General features: G+C 41.0%; 4 protein-coding genes across 8 annotated transcripts in view; 2 read left to right on the top strand and 2 right to left on the bottom strand.

Annotated features, from left to right (window-relative positions):
* Nucleotides 1-1,445: 1,445 nt before the first annotated feature.
* On the top strand, nucleotides 1,446-2,291 carry LOC113202420 (uncharacterized). The gene is made up of 4 exons (XM_026416630.2): nucleotides 1,446-1,603; nucleotides 1,686-1,873; nucleotides 1,957-2,049; nucleotides 2,139-2,291. The coding sequence occupies exons 1-4, from the start codon at nucleotides 1,574-1,576 to the stop codon at nucleotides 2,278-2,280; spliced, it is 453 nt and encodes a 150-aa protein (XP_026272415.1). The 5' UTR covers nucleotides 1,446-1,573; the 3' UTR covers nucleotides 2,281-2,291.
* Nucleotides 2,292-2,459: 168 nt separating this feature from the next.
* LOC113202419 (cap-specific mRNA (nucleoside-2'-O-)-methyltransferase 1) lies at nucleotides 2,460-7,465 on the bottom strand. Its single transcript, XM_026416629.2, has 16 exons — nucleotides 7,301-7,465; nucleotides 6,687-7,018; nucleotides 6,441-6,596; nucleotides 6,179-6,340; nucleotides 5,910-6,077; nucleotides 5,624-5,816; nucleotides 5,420-5,544; nucleotides 5,102-5,331; nucleotides 4,643-4,834; nucleotides 4,362-4,549; nucleotides 4,112-4,279; nucleotides 3,814-4,033; nucleotides 3,584-3,700; nucleotides 3,392-3,501; nucleotides 3,202-3,310; nucleotides 2,460-3,115 (listed from the first exon to the last, which is right to left on the bottom strand). Exons 1-16 carry the CDS (start codon nucleotides 7,332-7,334, stop codon nucleotides 2,977-2,979), a joined length of 2,643 nt encoding a protein of 880 aa, XP_026272414.1. The 5' UTR covers nucleotides 7,335-7,465; the 3' UTR covers nucleotides 2,460-2,976.
* Nucleotides 7,466-7,602: 137 nt separating this feature from the next.
* LOC113202396 (sperm flagellar protein 1-like) lies at nucleotides 7,603-9,021 on the top strand. 2 transcript variants are annotated; one of them, XM_052266239.1, is made up of 5 exons: nucleotides 7,603-7,745; nucleotides 7,918-8,008; nucleotides 8,084-8,199; nucleotides 8,278-8,485; nucleotides 8,655-9,021. In XM_052266239.1, the coding sequence occupies exons 3-5, from the start codon at nucleotides 8,089-8,091 to the stop codon at nucleotides 8,918-8,920; spliced, it is 585 nt and encodes a 194-aa protein (XP_052122199.1). In that variant the 5' UTR covers nucleotides 7,603-7,745; nucleotides 7,918-8,008; nucleotides 8,084-8,088; the 3' UTR covers nucleotides 8,921-9,021. The 2 variants fall into 2 exon arrangements, with proteins under 2 accessions (XP_052122199.1, XP_026272381.1); XM_026416596.2 differs by lacking the exon at nucleotides 7,603-7,745 and having other exon boundaries at nucleotides 7,765-8,008.
* Nucleotides 9,022-9,049: 28 nt separating this feature from the next.
* Nucleotides 9,050-15,599, bottom strand: part of LOC113202395 (C-terminal-binding protein) — a 46,376-nt gene continuing 39,826 nt past the window's right edge. The window contains exons 1-10 of one of the 4 annotated variants that reach the window (XM_026416592.2): nucleotides 15,201-15,327; nucleotides 14,629-15,084; nucleotides 14,268-14,396; nucleotides 13,965-14,187; nucleotides 13,731-13,855; nucleotides 13,557-13,656; nucleotides 13,333-13,464; nucleotides 12,987-13,252; nucleotides 11,094-11,180; nucleotides 9,050-10,997 (exon numbers count right to left, since the gene is read on the bottom strand). In XM_026416592.2, coding sequence (XP_026272377.1) covers nucleotides 10,926-10,997; nucleotides 11,094-11,180; nucleotides 12,987-13,252; nucleotides 13,333-13,464; nucleotides 13,557-13,656; nucleotides 13,731-13,855; nucleotides 13,965-14,187; nucleotides 14,268-14,396; nucleotides 14,629-14,829 — 1,335 coding nt within the window. In that variant the 5' untranslated portion in view covers nucleotides 14,830-15,084; nucleotides 15,201-15,327 and the 3' untranslated portion in view covers nucleotides 9,050-10,925. Of the gene's footprint in view, nucleotides 11,016-11,093; nucleotides 11,181-12,045; nucleotides 12,370-12,986; nucleotides 13,253-13,332; nucleotides 13,465-13,556; nucleotides 13,657-13,730; nucleotides 13,856-13,964; nucleotides 14,188-14,267; nucleotides 14,397-14,628; nucleotides 15,085-15,200; nucleotides 15,328-15,599 lie in introns of those variants that run through there. The other 3 variants (XM_052266236.1, XM_052266237.1, XM_052266238.1) reach the window with 3 other exon arrangements.

A 15,599-nucleotide genomic window follows, 5' to 3' on the forward strand; every position in this document is an offset into this window, starting at 1 on the left:
GGCGGGCGCCATCTCCTCGTCTGACTCGGTGGACACGGGGGTCACGGCGGCGCGGCGCAGGGGCTTGGCGGGCGCCATCTCCTCGTCTGACTCGGCGGACACGGGGGTCACGGCGGCGCGGCGCTGGGGCTTGGCGGGCGCCATCTCCTCGTCTGACTCGGCGGACACGGGGGTCACGGCGGCGCGGCGCTGGGGCTGGGCGGGCGCCATCTCCTCGTCCGACTCGGCGGACGCGGGCGTGACGGCGGCGCGCTTCTCCATGGTCTCAGCGCTCTCGGCGGAGTCCATGACGGGGTCCTTGACGGGCTGCGCCTGCAGGCAGACGGCGCCCAGGACGAGCAGGAGCAGGACCTGTGGGGCGAGCAGGGCGAGTGTGTAATAGCGAGCGTCCCCATCCTGTCGAACGCTAAGAGACGCGATGCCGGACATCGACTTACAAGTTTGGCATCCATGTTGGTTGCGGGCAGGGAGGCGAGTGTTCGGGTTCGCTGCGGAGCCGCAGTTATTATAGGGGGTCCCGCCCCCGCCCCCTGCTGCCCCGCGCCCACCCTTCCGCGCCCGCGAGCGCCGCCCGCGCGGGCCGAGCAGAGGCGATAATGAGGCACGTGCTAATATGAGCTGCCCGGCGTGGCCGGCCCATGCATGACGACCCGGCCGAGGAGGATTTCGACCAAACAAAATATTGTTCTCGGCACGGGATGACATACGCGTATAAGCGTAAGAGCGAGCTCAACAAGTGCACGGTCACCGTGACATGCAACGCACCCAAGGCTCATCTTTTCACAGTAGGTGGTACTTTTGCGACATTGGCTTGGGCCAGGAAAATTAAGTTTCCCGTTTAGGACTTCCCGTCTTTCCGTTGCCGATGGCTTGGAAAATTCTTCCAAGATTCAAAAGTTGATTCAATTTACCGAAATCGACAGTGCACAGTAGTTGAGTTGAGGGACGCCGTCGGGAATGAATTTAACGAGTGCGGCACAGCTTCATACGCGTTTTAACATGGAGTACAGATAAGTTTTGAAGGAATAGCAGGCAGACACGCACCGTAACGTAACGTACGCCGTTCCTCTACCAGCACCAACATGAACAATTTGCAGTGCAATCCATATTCATGGCAAAAGCATGAAGTACTCCGCGTCCGACGTAATGTGACATCGGGGTAGAGTGCTGACCCCCTCCGCCCCCCCCCTTTTCAAATTCCTGACTGCGCGCCTGTGTGTGAGGGAGGGAGCAGAGGCTGGGCCAGGCCGGCCATCCCCCCCAAGGGGTGAGCAGCAGCCCAGCAGCCCAGCAGCCCGCTAATTAAGCGCCAGTCCGACATTCATGACGTGACACGACGAGGTTGGCCGCTGACCAGCACGATCCAGTGGGTGGTTCCGGTCGTCCCCTCGTAAGTGATGCCATGCTTTCAGTCGATCGCGTAACACGGGCAAGTGACTAAGGCTGAGTCGAGGTGGACGCGTCGGACAAGCAGAGGAGGTGCTAACACTTTTGTCACCTGCCCCCCCCCCCCTTCCCCTCTTCCCAGTCTGTCTATAAGTATGCCCCTCGACGCGAACGCGGCACTCAGTAGATGCACAACACAGCTTCCATCATGAAAGTGGTAGGTGCTCGGGCTCCGCTGAAACCTGCCCGTACCCAGTGAGTCCCACCCGTACTCCAACCTGCTCCGCCTCGCGTTGCAGGGATCCGGCCTCGTCTTGCTGCAGTTGCTCGCCGCGGTGGTGGCGGCCCCACGCCCCGAAGAGACGCCCGGGACGCAGAGTCACCTGGACGTCGTCATGGTGACCCAGAGCCCGGCCGAGGCCATCGAGGACGCCATACGCTACGACCCGGACGTGGCGGCCGCGCTCAAGAACAACGACACACAGCTGTCAGTGACATGAGAGAGGCGGGTCACAAGTCCGGCGCACTAGTGTGGCACTGCAGTTACAGCTGAAGCATCCTTGTCTGCAGGTATCTCTTGAAGAGTGTTACTTACACCAACGGCACTGCGGAGGACCTGGGACTGCCAAAGGAGGAGTTGCTTCCAGGGGGTGCTCCAGACAGGTACATTGCAGTTCAGTTTGATTCGATGGATAGAAGAAATTCCTTTTTCGCACTGAAATTACCTTTTTTTTCCTGTTATGAATGTGTAGGGTGAAGGTTGCAGACAAAATCGTGTACTCTCCCGTCGACAACGGTACAAACATAACACAAAATACTGAGAGTTCGACGGAGCAGCTGTCATCGGCTAGCGTTCACGCAACATTGCAACTTGTGCCAGTACCAATAAACTGACAACTTTCTGATCTTTTGTTTTTGGAGTTCGCTTATAGTTTTTCATCACTAATATTATAATTGGATCAAAGTACACGACTCACACATTATGTAAAATCTCTTCTTTAAAAGCCAAACAGCACACCTTAAATAACACAAAAAATCAACTGCAGAGAATGGATGAGGTAGACATGAAAACATTTGTGACGTTGTATACTATTTATTACTGTTCATTTACTTTGACCCTAATGACAACAGTGAAAAGAGAGGATGGCTATGATTGAACAATATATTAAGTACACACACTAAATTACAGCCAACAGTAACTACCAATGTTCTCATAAAAGGAAGTCAAAAATAAAAATACAGTAGATGTCCAATCTTAATCCAGACATCTAAAGAGGACGTCATGGGACTTGGAGGGTAAGAATCTGTACACAATAATTACAAATCTGTACATAATTGCGATGAAAGTAGGAATAATTCGATACATGAAAAATTATTACTAATACTTTCACACTGTAATATTAAAACTACAGTGAACAACTTTTAGATAAAAATGCAATCCATCTTTCAGTCTTCCTCATTTCTACAACAAATCCATATTTTGTAATAATAACATAAAATATGTTAAGTAAATTCTTTCTGTTCATTATATTGACTGTTTTGATTGCACCAAAAAATACACACCTAAACTTTTAAATGAACGTCTCTGATTCAATGCTGCTGATGCTTGTACTGATGAGAAGCTGCAGAGTCACAGTGTTGGCTGACATAGTCCATGATATCATTAATGGTTATTGATGCTAAGTTGTTGTTGTTCCACCAGTTCACAGCCCTCTCTGCATAACTACTCCTAAATAAATTATAGAACAAAAAGACAAAACAATTTTATTGGCAGGCTTTATGCATGTAATTCCACTGGATAATCTCAATAATTACCCAAAGCTTTTAGAGGCATCTTTTGGCAATTCATACAATGATTGTTTAGAATCCTTGTGATAATAGTATTTATGATTTGTTTTCTTACTGATGTGTCGAGCCCACGGAGCTGAAATTTGGGAACATTGATAACAACAGACACAAACAAGTCTTACCCTTCCAAATGTATTTTATTATAATATCACCATACCTTGAGTAGCGTTAAAAAAGATCAGTCCTTCAGGAACAAAGCAGGCATCATCTCTATTCAGTTCAAAGACATCCTGCCGTTTGTTGTTTTTCATTATTTTGCTTTGAAGTCTATTCACATGAAAAGGAAGTTAATTTAAAAGTTTGTAATGACCACAAGAACATAATCAGCAGTACTGAGAGATTTCCTCACCTATCATTAATTTCAAAAATATTCTCTAGCTGGAATAATTCTTTCACATGTATACGTGCAAGATCTGATCGGCTTGGCTTGCTCATGGCCTTAGCAAACATTTCACAAAGCTTCACCCTACAAAGGAAAATAACCATCAAGCAAGAGGTACACAGAAGTCAATTAGTAATACTGAGTAGATAAATGTAAAAAACAAGTTTACACTAAATTAGATGACAATATTATTATACCTTTCTGTTATGTGGAGGTGCCGGATATCAATGCCACCTAAACATACTGCATCAACAATATGAAGTGTGTAAATCCAAACTTGTCTTTGGCGTTCGCCTTTAATTTCTTTTACTATTTCACCAAGTAACAAGGTGTTGGCACTAAGTTCCAGCTTGATAGTTCCGGGTAGTTTGCTCCATCTTCTATTTTGTAAATAGAAGACTTTGTGTCTTCCACATCCTAAATGCATAATGATGATTCAACATTGTTTCAAAGAAATTATTTGCTGCTAACTAATTTCATTTTTACAGAACCTACCCAGAAAGAAAGTTAAATTATTTTCACTTTTCTGAGGATTACCAAGAACTGCACAGTGCCAGTTGTAAATTGAATCAAATGTCTCCGGCATATTTATTAGTGTCAATTCTCTTTCACGAGTGTATATAGTGTCTATAGGGATAACTTTCCCACCCTCATTCAAAATTGCTGAGACAAAGAAAAGGAAAGCTCTATCATTAAGTAAACTGAAAGACTTTGAACGTGGTTAGTATAAGAGAAAAGTACTTACGAGCACTCAATATTGCTGAAAATGCTTCATCTGCATTTAATCTTGGGGGTGCCTTCCTTGCCTCAGCAGGAACATTCCAATAGTCTAAACATTTTTTACGGAGATCACCTTGTTTGAATTCTTCCAGAGATGTATCTCTGCAGTAGGTTATGACTTTCTGCAGGGATACTATTTGATTCTTGCCAAGGCTGAAATCCAAGCAATCACCATGAAAATTTAGCGAGTACAAGAAAAATATATAGTACATCTCTATATACTGATGTTGGATAATTTATTCTTACGTTTTATTTGAACTAACAATAAAATCAAAAAATGCCTTATCTTCCTTCATTATATGCATAGGTACAATGCTGATTACATCCTTTCCAGCTCCATATCCATGTTTGCTCAATTCATTCAATCGTATGTTAATATTATACATATATTTTGTTATGTGCTGACAGTCAGGACGTTTCCATTTACAAATAATGTACCTAGAGCAAAACACCAAGCTCAAGGTCAGATAGCTTAAAACTTTTGTTGTGTTTTATAGTGGACCCTCGATAACTGTCGCGTGCAACAGAGATAGCTATAGAAAAATAAGGCATTCCATGCGGACTGGCTGCCGGCTGCGGCGGCTGGCTCGCCTGACTCGCGGCACCAGCCAACGCACAGTACCATCGATAATTGTCGCGGCGACAGTTATCGAGAGTCCACTGTAAATAGATAGATAGCACAAGAAAAGGACATTGAAAGTGCACCTTTCTGAATTTGCTGGACGGCTAGTATTAGGTTTATGAATGGAAAGTTGTTCAAATGATCGAAACATCAGGTACACAAGACCAACACTACATGGAGTAAATAAATCAAATACTTTGCAAACAAAGTGACCGCCTGTTCTCACTATAAGAAGAGCAATCAGGAATTGACAAAGGTACAGCTGTTTTGACAAAATCTCCTGAATGTTCTCTTGACCCTCAACAGAAAATCCCTGCAAAATTAAAAATAGAAAGAATTTAGAACAGGTAAAGAGTATTTTGATAAACAAATAATGACGTTAACTAGACAGTATTACATACACCATCTGCCATCATGAAATGAACACCAAGACCATCAGTATTTTGTAAGACAAACTTGCTAAACTCATCCTGATTCTTCGTATCATAAACATCTCCAGTTCCCATATCATCTCCATTTTTAACACCTTAAGAAAGAGGAAAATTAGAAAAAGGAATACTATAAACAAATAATGGGACAAATATGCTTTGTGGGGCAACACCAACCATAGTGTGGTTCAAATGATTCACAGGGACCAGCATAGAAATCTGCAAGCTTGAAGTCGTTATCACTTCTTAAAGTGAAACCAAATCCTTTAGCCTTCCACTTGTGCCTCCAAAGTACATATTCAGAGAAGCCCCCTGGCCCAGCACAAACATCAGCAAAGTATAATAATTCATTTTTCCTAACCATATTATTCTGGAAGAGATACAAATAGATTCCATTCAATTGCATTTTTTTTTCTTCAAATTTTAAATTGCATTAATTATTTTTTAAACCAAATTAACTTACACCACTTTGATCTTTTGGCTCAGAAAACATGAACCCAAAAACCCTGTCCATATTGGCCATTTTCATGGCAGCTCTGTTCAGAAATATGCCCCCATGTATAGTTTCAAATGGGTTTGATCTTTGGACAGCCCTTCTTAATTCTTGACCATCAAGGGCATCAAAGGTAGTCTGCAAAGTGAAATGTTTTGCCATTTGAGAAATTCAAGGGAGAGGAGATACAACTTTTAGAGCGGAATACTTGATTCTGTCACAGATACCGAATGAATTACCTTGTGCTTGAGCACTTCCTGAAGTACTTTAGCAGGACAGAACTCATGTTCATCATCAAGGGTTAATTTACGTCTCCCTTCAACCATAAAATCTTCTGATATATCCAATGAAGTTACATGTGTATTTTCTAACCACTCAGGGGTCTCTTCAACAACAATGACCTGCAAAACAAAAAAGGGACAAAAAGAGTGAGGTTTAATCAGAAAAGAAAGCAAGTACGTATTTACAAATGGAGCAATGAAGCACAAATGAGCCACATACCTCTTGGTCAGCTATCCACTCCAGCTTTGCTGGCTCTAGGCCTTTCATGCTAAGACCTAAACCTCTTCTACCTCTTTGCTTTGAAACTTCCACAGGCTCCACACGGCCTTGCGCCTCTTTGCCTAACCCAAGTCCTGCTTTGTATCCCATTTTAGCCTGTTTTTTTTTTTTCCAGTAAAAGTATCATACATTAATGTGTGTTCTTATACACCCTCACCATAAGAAAGTGCAAGAAAAAATGTATACCATCATTTTGGCAGCTTTAGTATCAGTATAACCCATTTCTTGCCTTGGCCGAACAAGGCAACTGCTAGATGGAACATCATCAACATCAGATAGCTGTTGATGTTCATGATCAGTATGGTCTGGATCATCGGTAGTATCATCTCCGGTGGCTGATTCCATGCTCGACATTGAATGTCGCAACCTTTTAGGAGGCGAGCCATCTTCTGACATGCTGTCAGACTGACTCCTGTTGCGTTTTTGTCTGAAACCTGCATCTGATTCGCTATCAAGTGACATGCGGATATCAGATTTGCTGGTGCTTGATACAGACTCACTGTCACTGTCACTCGAAGCTGCAAATTTCAAAGCAACAAATGATATTCAGAACATGGTGTTCAGCGAAAGAGGGTTTCAACGCCCACAGTAACAAATCAAATAAATTGGAAGACACTAAGTGAAGTAAAATTGAGCCACTCTTTTGTGAAAAATTATTTTAGACTTTAAAACTTAGATCTACAATAAATATGCATTTTCTAAAATAATGAACCAGGGAACTTGAGTGACAACATAACCTGATACGAGTATTATACTTTTATCTTTTTGAGAAACATAAGATAAATAGTTCAAAGACGTACATGAATCATTCTGACTCGAGTCTTGGCGATCCATATTACAGCCTACTAATTACATTTACAACGAATAAATAAAAGTTTGACACATAATTCTGACAAGTATCTCCACTGATAAGGGACGACGACGAACGACGACCCTAACCCTCCCCTTTGTTGTTGTACCATGTTTTGTATGACAAATTTTTGCTGCGAACAGAATACCAACTGTGGCATATCTTCAGCAAGTCTTCGCTGATGCGGCGTCAACAAGATTGATTTTTGTCCCGGTCAAATGTATTCTGATATTTGCGATAAATTACAGAAATTATTCGATATCAAATTTCGTTTTAGAAAAACGTTTGTGAGCAGATTTCACTTGTGGACGTTCGATGTCAAAGTGTTGGTGTTTGTTGAGGGGGAGACCGGATGTTGATATGGTTGTAGGAGGGATAGGCGAATTTCAAAAGAGGTACGAGAGGTACGAGGCTACGGCGAACATTCCAATTGTTAACTGCACGCACAATAATACCCTTTGCCCAGAATTTTCTAGTTACTATATGGAAACGAGATCGCAAGTTTATTTGTAGATAACTTAATACTTTCATACTGTCGTCTTGTTGATTAAACTCACGATGGCAAAGAGTGGGAAGGAAGCTGAGCTCTACTCATGGCTTGATCAAATCCCTTTCTCAAGGCCACGAAAAAACATTCCTCGAGATTTTTCAGATGGAGGTGTGTTTATTAAGGTGTTAAATTTCAATTCCACGAAAATTAATGAGAAACTGAGTTGTTTTCTATCTCATTTAGTGTTGATGGCAGAGATGGTGAAATTTTTCTATCCCAAAATGGTTGAACTCCACAATTACACACCAGCCAATTGTTTCATCCATAAAATGAACAATTGGTATACTCTCAGTCGAAAGGTAAAAAAATAAGCCTCAATAACTGACCCGTAAGTGATTGGCACTTAAACTTTGCCCTCTGATTTCAAATTATTTTAGGTCCTTTCTAAATTGGGAATAAAAATAAGCAAAGAGCAGATTGAGCAAATTGCATCAGCAACGCCCAATGGAATAACATCTGTACTCTCAGCTCTGCGAGAAAAAGTTGTGACAGCTCAAGAAAAACGTGAAGAGGAATGCAAACAGCTGCAGCGAAGCAATCAACCTCAAAATATCCTGTGTTTTGTTCAGGACAAGAAACAAGCAGGTATAAGAGATGAAAAGGGATATTTTCATGGAATACTTAATAGGAAGAACATAACAGAACATTTGAAGTTAAATGATGTTCTTTGCACTGTTCCTCAAATCACAAAAATACCCGAGGTAAATTAAACTTTTTCATTTTCTAATCAGATGAACTTGGTTCTCTACTCTAGAGGGTGTGTTCGGGATACCAATGGCATGTGAGGCACCTACTGGGCAGCAATTAATTGTATCCATGGAAAATATGGTACCCCAAAGATTACTTGATGAGAAGCTGAGTGAAATAGCTGAGAAAGATGATGCAATTAATATCCTTATGCAGAAAGTGTCTCACTTGGACACACTTCTCCAACTAAAAGACCAAAGGATTAAGGATTTAACTCAGCAGTTACAATATTTGCAAGAAAGAGGGAAGGAAGGATTTCACTTAAATACTTGAATTAGATGCTTCAAGTGGAATTGTGTTGGAATTACTGTAAAAGAGAAGGACGGTTTGTAGACAAGGAACATGAAGGTGGATTTTGTCTTGAAGGGCTCGATTCACCTTTGTAAGTATAAAAATATACAATTTTTCTGTGCCTTCAGAAGTATATTGACTAAGGGTTTGCATGCAATGAGTATACATACATATACAGGTTCCATACATGTGAGAGTAAATGAAGCCAGTTCATCAAAAACATTCAAATTTTAAAATATTATTTCTATTATACATGTGTTTTTGAGTGTAGCAAAATAAAACAGAAGATATCTTTTTTTATGTTTCGCAAGAAAGATAAGCACAAGTGTTGCAGAATTATGTTTGACAAATTTTCAGGACATAAGAAGCATAACACTACCAAGATGTCTAATGGAATCATTTTACACCCTAAAATTAAGTACATTTTCTTGAAGTCCAAACTGTTGTTTTGATTTCAGTTGAACCATATTTCACTTTTTAAGATACACAGTAATATTACTTTTCCATTTTAGAAAAGGAGTTCATATCTAGATAGGTAAAAACAATAAGTTGAAATGTATTGACTAATGGAAGTATGAAGCACAAAGCCTTTTACAGTACACACTTGACAAAATGTCAACTAAAACTTCTTAATGAATGTTGTAATGAAAGGCATATAAAATGTAGGACCTCTTGAGGAGAACTTTCAGCAGCAACTCCTAAAGTTTCCGCCAATTAAGTCACAATCACAGCACATATACCCCACCCAATACACTAAAATCACAGAGCAAATTAACAAACCATGACTATTCTGAGGTTCAGTACAAGGAAAAATTAAGAATGCACCACAGCTCATGGAGTGTAAAGTCTTATGTCACTCTTACATACATCTTAACATCCTAAAAAGTCTCCGGAGCACATCTCATTGAAGACCAAAACAGGACAATACTGGCAGTGCAAAATTACAGTAAGGACTTGTTTGCTAATCATTCCACAAAATTACTGATAAAATATGTTGCAATACTTAGACTTTGAGAGATAGGTAAGTTGGACAGGAAAGCAAACAAGTCTGAAAGTCCTACAATTTATATGCCCAAAACATAAAAAGTAGTGGGTCCATAGAGATTAATTTTCACACAAAATGAGGAATAAATAGTAAATTCTTGCTGACATATAGTTTGCTTTGATTCTTTTTGAAAAGGTATATGCTAACTAACTTGGCCTTCAAAACACAATTTATAATTGTAATGTGGCAAAATAAAGGATAAAATCAGTAACACTTAAGAAGTAACAGATATGATGAAACTAAAATTTTAATAAATAGTGTAAGAACAAAGAATGTAAAATAATAGGGATAAGTCAATATCTAATCATTTTCACTAAACTTGGGCTAATAATTGTCTGTTCTCTAAACAAAGTATACTTTCAATCACATGCATAATCTCATCTCAAATTATAACATAGGGCTTAATATTACTGATGTGCCATCTATTGAAAAGCTAGTCAACTTTACAAAATATTTTCTTTATGTGAGAAACAAAATGAAAATGAAATGGTAGTTTGGAAGTGTCATTTAAAGAAAGTAGAATTGAAATGCAAAAACCACTTTCCAGAGAAAAAAAATTAAATGCAGATTATGCACTTCAGTACTGGAATGATGCATTCCCTTGACTCTGGTGTGTATTTAAAATCATACATATTCCCACATTCATCTTCTTTTGTCACTTGAAGGCACACTATCACTTGATAAGCATCTCAAGTCTTCAAAACACATTGCTTCAGTCAAACACCAGAACTCCACACAAAAATATTTAGCAGAAGCTTCAGCATGTGATGACAGCATTTTATAATTTTTTCTTTCTCTCCCCACCCAACATGGAATGTCATTTCATTCAGAAGACTAATTTTTCTCCAGCTTGATTTGTTGGTGCTGCATGTAAATCTCTCCTACTGGGGAAGGTTAAATCACTGCAACAAACTGGCTTGAAAACTTGATGTCCCTTGGCAGTCAATGGTTATCAGAAGATTCTGAACGAGGAGGGTGAAGGCCTGCCCCAGGTGGTTCGCTTGGTGGTGGAGCCTGTCAACAACCAGTGAGCTAACATAAGATCAGATGATGAGTGCGTCATGGTGAACACACGCAATGCGCACCTCCTCAAACTGTTAAAATCCTTACCCCGTTATGTGGCAATGATGGCCCAGGTCCAGAGGGTGCCGACCCAACTGATGTAGCTCCCCCATTGGTGGCTGCCTGGTGCTGCACCTGCAACGGTCAACAGCCCTGCTCACTGCTCGTCAACCATTTGGTAATCATTCATGGCTCCGTTTGCAGCATACCTTTACGTCTGTACATGCTTGAATGCAAGCAGAAAACTAAAACACGTGTCATGGAGAGGATTTGTTTATGAGGTCAGCCAACTATTACTCATTACCATTAATATCAACTCCTGGACTCCAGAGGATTTCAGGAAGAACTTTGATTCATGAAAACTAGGGTAACTTATTTAACAGGTAAAGTCTTCAAAGAAGACATACTTAATTGAGTGCCAGTTACACCAATGAAAATTGCATTTGTTAAGTGGCAGCTGGTTAAATAGATAGTAAATTTTGAAGTTTGCAAATAGGAAGTCTGAGTACCAGAAATAGCACACAAAAATAATGCTGGTTATAACACACAGATTAGCTGACAAAAAAGAAAAAAAAAAAAAGAAATCTCAGGCAAGGGAATAAAATACTTCTATACCAAAATTAAGAAAGGAAATTGCACTAACACTGGCCCCACTCCCAAAAACAAAACTCATTCATTTCAGCAATATTTAAGGACCATGTCATGGATTCTTTGAACACACAGTACACAGTTTAGTGAAATTCTAATCCCCACAAAAAAACAAAAAAAAAAACGTAAGAGCTTACAAATTTTCATTAAATTACTGAAATTTTAAATTGAACTTTGACCAGAGGAATAAAACTGAGAGTGTAATGAATGAATGATTGGTGTGTCATGTCAAGAATGGAGCTAGTTCAAGAATTAATTAAATATAAGTAATGTGAAGGAAGGGGAAGTGTTAGGCACCACATAACACACAAAGGGTTTGGCACAAAAAAAGAAACAAAAACAAAATCATAAATATATTAAATGCAACTTCTTTACTTTCTTTCATTTTACATAATCTTTTTTCTTATAAACTGAAATGATGGTTTTGGTTGCATGTAACATATACCAGCTCGTAGGTTGTACTCAGAGGCGGGGTAATTAAAAAAAAAAATACATTCAAATATTTAAGAAAACATACGCTGATTGCAATGCGTGGGTATGTACTTCACACACTCATCACAACTTATTAACATACACACGCTCTTCTTCACTCAAATGTCTGCCTGATTTCCCAGTCACTTGTTTTCACTGAACCTTAGCAGCAGATGAGCGGCCCATGCTACCTACAGTTCTGCCTCTGAGCACAGGAAAAGAAGACTTAATTTTATTCACTGTCATCACAATAGAAAAAAATATTTTAAGATTGTACTCTGTTTGGTACGCCAACTGAAACAAGATAACTAAAAATAACCAAGTCTCAGCTTTGAGGGCATCTTCATAGATTTGTCTTTTCACATCGGGTAGATAAAAAAAAAAAAAGAATCACTTTTGGATTGATCAACCCATGTCTACCCTAAACAGGATCCATTCTTAATGGGTAAACTACAATTTACAGGAAACTGCTGTACTCAGTAGGCTTTTAAAAATAGACTTTTCACCGAAAGAGCTACAGCCAAGACCACACAAGTTCCAAAGAACCTGTCAACAATGAGAAACTCTCCTCACTAAACAAAAAATAAATGAGGAAAAGAACAGCATTTGACAGGCACTTGGCTTCATATGCATGTAAATTAAGAATGGATCCAATCAATTGTTTTCCTAATGTTCCCAGATAGAATGATTTAGGATTTAATACTTCACAGCATGAGTTGGAAAGCATTGTTTTTATGGGCCATGGGGAGCTGGATTGTCTGGACCACTGCCCCCACCGCCACCACCATTATTACCGCTGTCGCCAGGGCTTGAATGCCGTACCTGGTCGTGGGGGGTGGTGGAGTGAGCGGGCTGTAATGTTTGCAGACCACCGGCTGAGTAGTAGCCACCATTAATGCCATCTTGTGAGTATGGCACAGATGGGAAGTATTCCTTATTGACACAGTTGCGGAGGCACTCTGGAATTCGTCCCACAATGGCACGTCTGATTTCGCTGGCCGCCATTTCTCGTAGCTCTGAGCACGATACGTCGGAGTAAAAGGCTGCATGAGGTGTGCATATCAAATTTGGAGCGTCTTTAAGGTTGCCTGGAATAAAAATAAAATAAAACGTAAAATTTACATGACACAAAAATAAGATATATTATTTTGAACAGTAACTGAATTACCTTGGAAAGCATTATATGGCTCATTTTCATGAACATCTAGGGCAGCAGCTCGAATTCTACCTTGTTTTAAAGCAGCAGCTAAAGCATCGTCATCTACCAGACCACCTCTTGCTGTATTCACTAAGAATGCACCTGTAAAAATAAAAACGAAAAGATTAGATTTACAGTTGGTTGAGAATTACTTGCAAAGATTGAATTACATGGGTTTGGCTGTGTGAACTCACCTGGCCTCATCTGTTTAATGGCATATTCATTAATAAGATGATGGTTATGTTCATTCAAAGTACAGTGTAGCGAGACGCAATCTGACTGGAACAGCAGATCCTACGAAAGAGATGGTTATTAGATTGGTTTTTGGAAGCTAATTAAATGGACATTTAGTTAAAATAAATAATTACCGTTAAGGTGTAAAGTCTGCTGAGGCCCAATGATTTTTCTATGCCATCAGGTAGATATGGGTCATAGAAAATGACATTGAACCCAAATGCTTTCGCTCGTAGAGCAACTGCTGAACCAATGCGACCTGAAATTGTAAAATTTCCATAAGATAATGACCTTACAAAATGTGTGCATTTTAAACTGTGCAAGTTTATTTTAAAAAAACAAACTTGTTCAAAAAAGACAACACTTACCCAGGCCAATAATTCCCAAAGTGTCACCTCGTATCCTGGCACATCCTTGTGCTGCTTCTCGTACCTGTTCAGGACCAGTAAATTTCTTTCCTTCTCGCACCATGTTGGCCAGCCAGTATGTGCGACGGTAAAGATTTAGAATGAGGCACAATGTTGTATCTGCCACCTCTTCAACACCATACCCTGGTACATTGCATACTGCAATTCCCAACTCTCCTGCAGCCTAAATGAGACATTTAAGTAAAGATAAGTATGATTCAAAATGGATAACTTATGACAAAGAAAAATAGGACAAAATCTTACCTTAACATCTATGTTGTCTACTCCGCTTCCAATTCGAACAATAACTTTAAGGGCCTTGAATTTCTCCAAATCTTCTTTTGTGAGTATAATTGTGTGCCACATAAGGGCTCCAACTGCCTCATTCAAGACCTAAAAAAGTAATAATATACAGTTAGAACAAACAGTACATGAATGTGCTGTAAAAAGACATTCTTTTTTTTGAAGAAGAAATTAAATCCTGATCTTTGTGTGATTATTAACAGAAAGCTGATAAGACTATTCCTCACAAATGAACTGTTCAGCACAAATGCATATCTCATGGAATAGTTTGTAGAAAGAAAATATAGCCTAACCAAGTAAAAGTTCATACACTTGGCATTACCTTTTCGTGAATTTCCGATGTCGATTGGGCATCACAGAAAGCCACTGTTGCAACATCCTTGAGGATTGGCATCTCAATGGAACAGTCCCGTCCATCGAGAAGGGCCACAAGTGGCCTTGCTTGGATAGGTCCATTGGCAGAGATGGGGCCGCGGGAAATTTCAACTCTTTGACGTTTGGATAACATTTTCTTCTTATCCATCGATTGCCAAGCACAGATGAGAAGAGGGTGTTTTCAGCACCACAAAAAAGTATTGTCCACTACTTTTAAAATTAATAAAAAACTAGAGGGGCTGAAAAACATCAAGACCCCCCTCACTAGTCTGTTATCACTGCCGAAGTTCGGCTTTGCACTTGAGTTCACTCAGTCTTCTTTCTTCATACACTTCTTAAGTCCACTTCATGACTTGGCACCACACTTTTCCACTTCATCACGACATGGTCCTGACAGAGCCACCTGAAACAAGCAGAGAACACAAATTAGGCCCACGTGGATATCCGCATCTTACAGGCACGTCCACAGACAAGCAAAGCGAGTGATAAGACTTCCAGCTGGCGCACACAGACACACACACTGCAGTGTAAGGGATGTTGAGCCAACCCCGTCGCTAATGAAGCCTAATCGCACGAGATATTGGACACGCGAGCGAACAGATGGACAGGACAGCAGCCCCCCTTGGCATTGGCACGGCCCCCCGTAGCCACTGACTACGCCAACAATAACAGACCGGCCGGTCGCTCGGCCCGGCTCGGCCCCGCTACGCAGCCCGTACGCCGCGGGTCCCAGCGCTGCGTCAGGCCAGACGCCGCCGGTCGCCCGTACGCCCCACCCCGCGGCGGCGAGGAGGTGACGCGGCGGCCTCGCATGGAGTTCCCTCGTTTCCTCCCTACGCGGCACGGGCCAAGTGCACAGCGTGCACAGCTCGGCGCGCCGGCCTCACCGCAAGTTTATCATGCCAAGTATCAGAGGGC

This window comes from Frankliniella occidentalis, unplaced genomic scaffold (genome assembly GCF_000697945.3).
Source record: "Frankliniella occidentalis isolate FOCC.00 unplaced genomic scaffold, Focc_3.1 Scaffold36, whole genome shotgun sequence".
In the NCBI taxonomy this organism is placed as follows: Eukaryota; Metazoa; Arthropoda; class Insecta; order Thysanoptera; family Thripidae; genus Frankliniella; species Frankliniella occidentalis.

Bases quoted from the DNA above. Each gene is read 5' to 3' on its own strand.
- LOC113202420 (XM_026416630.2), top strand. From the start codon at position 1,574: ATGCACAACACAGCTTCCATCATGAAAGTG. The intron at 1,604-1,685 runs GTAGGTGCTCGG...CTCGCGTTGCAG, and splicing joins CAGCTTCCATCATGAAAGTG to GGATCCGGCCTCGTCTTGCT. The intron at 2,050-2,138 runs GTACATTGCAGT...ATGAATGTGTAG, and splicing joins CCAGGGGGTGCTCCAGACAG to GGTGAAGGTTGCAGACAAAA.
- LOC113202419 (XM_026416629.2), bottom strand. From the start codon at position 7,334: ATGGATCGCCAAGACTCGAGTCAGAATGATTCAT. The intron at 6,078-6,178 runs GTAATTCATTCG...TTCACTTTGCAG, and splicing joins AGGAAGTGCTCAAGCACAAG to ACTACCTTTGATGCCCTTGA. The intron at 3,701-3,813 runs GTATAATAATAT...TTTCCTTTGTAG, and splicing joins CACCTCCACATAACAGAAAG to GGTGAAGCTTTGTGAAATGT.
- LOC113202396 (XM_026416596.2), top strand. From the start codon at position 7,909: ATGGCAAAGAGTGGGAAGGAAGCTGAGCTCTACTCATGGCTTGATCAA. The intron at 8,009-8,083 runs GTGTGTTTATTA...TATCTCATTTAG, and splicing joins TCGAGATTTTTCAGATGGAG to TGTTGATGGCAGAGATGGTG. The intron at 8,486-8,654 runs GTATAAGAGATG...TCTCTACTCTAG, and splicing joins TCAGGACAAGAAACAAGCAG to AGGGTGTGTTCGGGATACCA.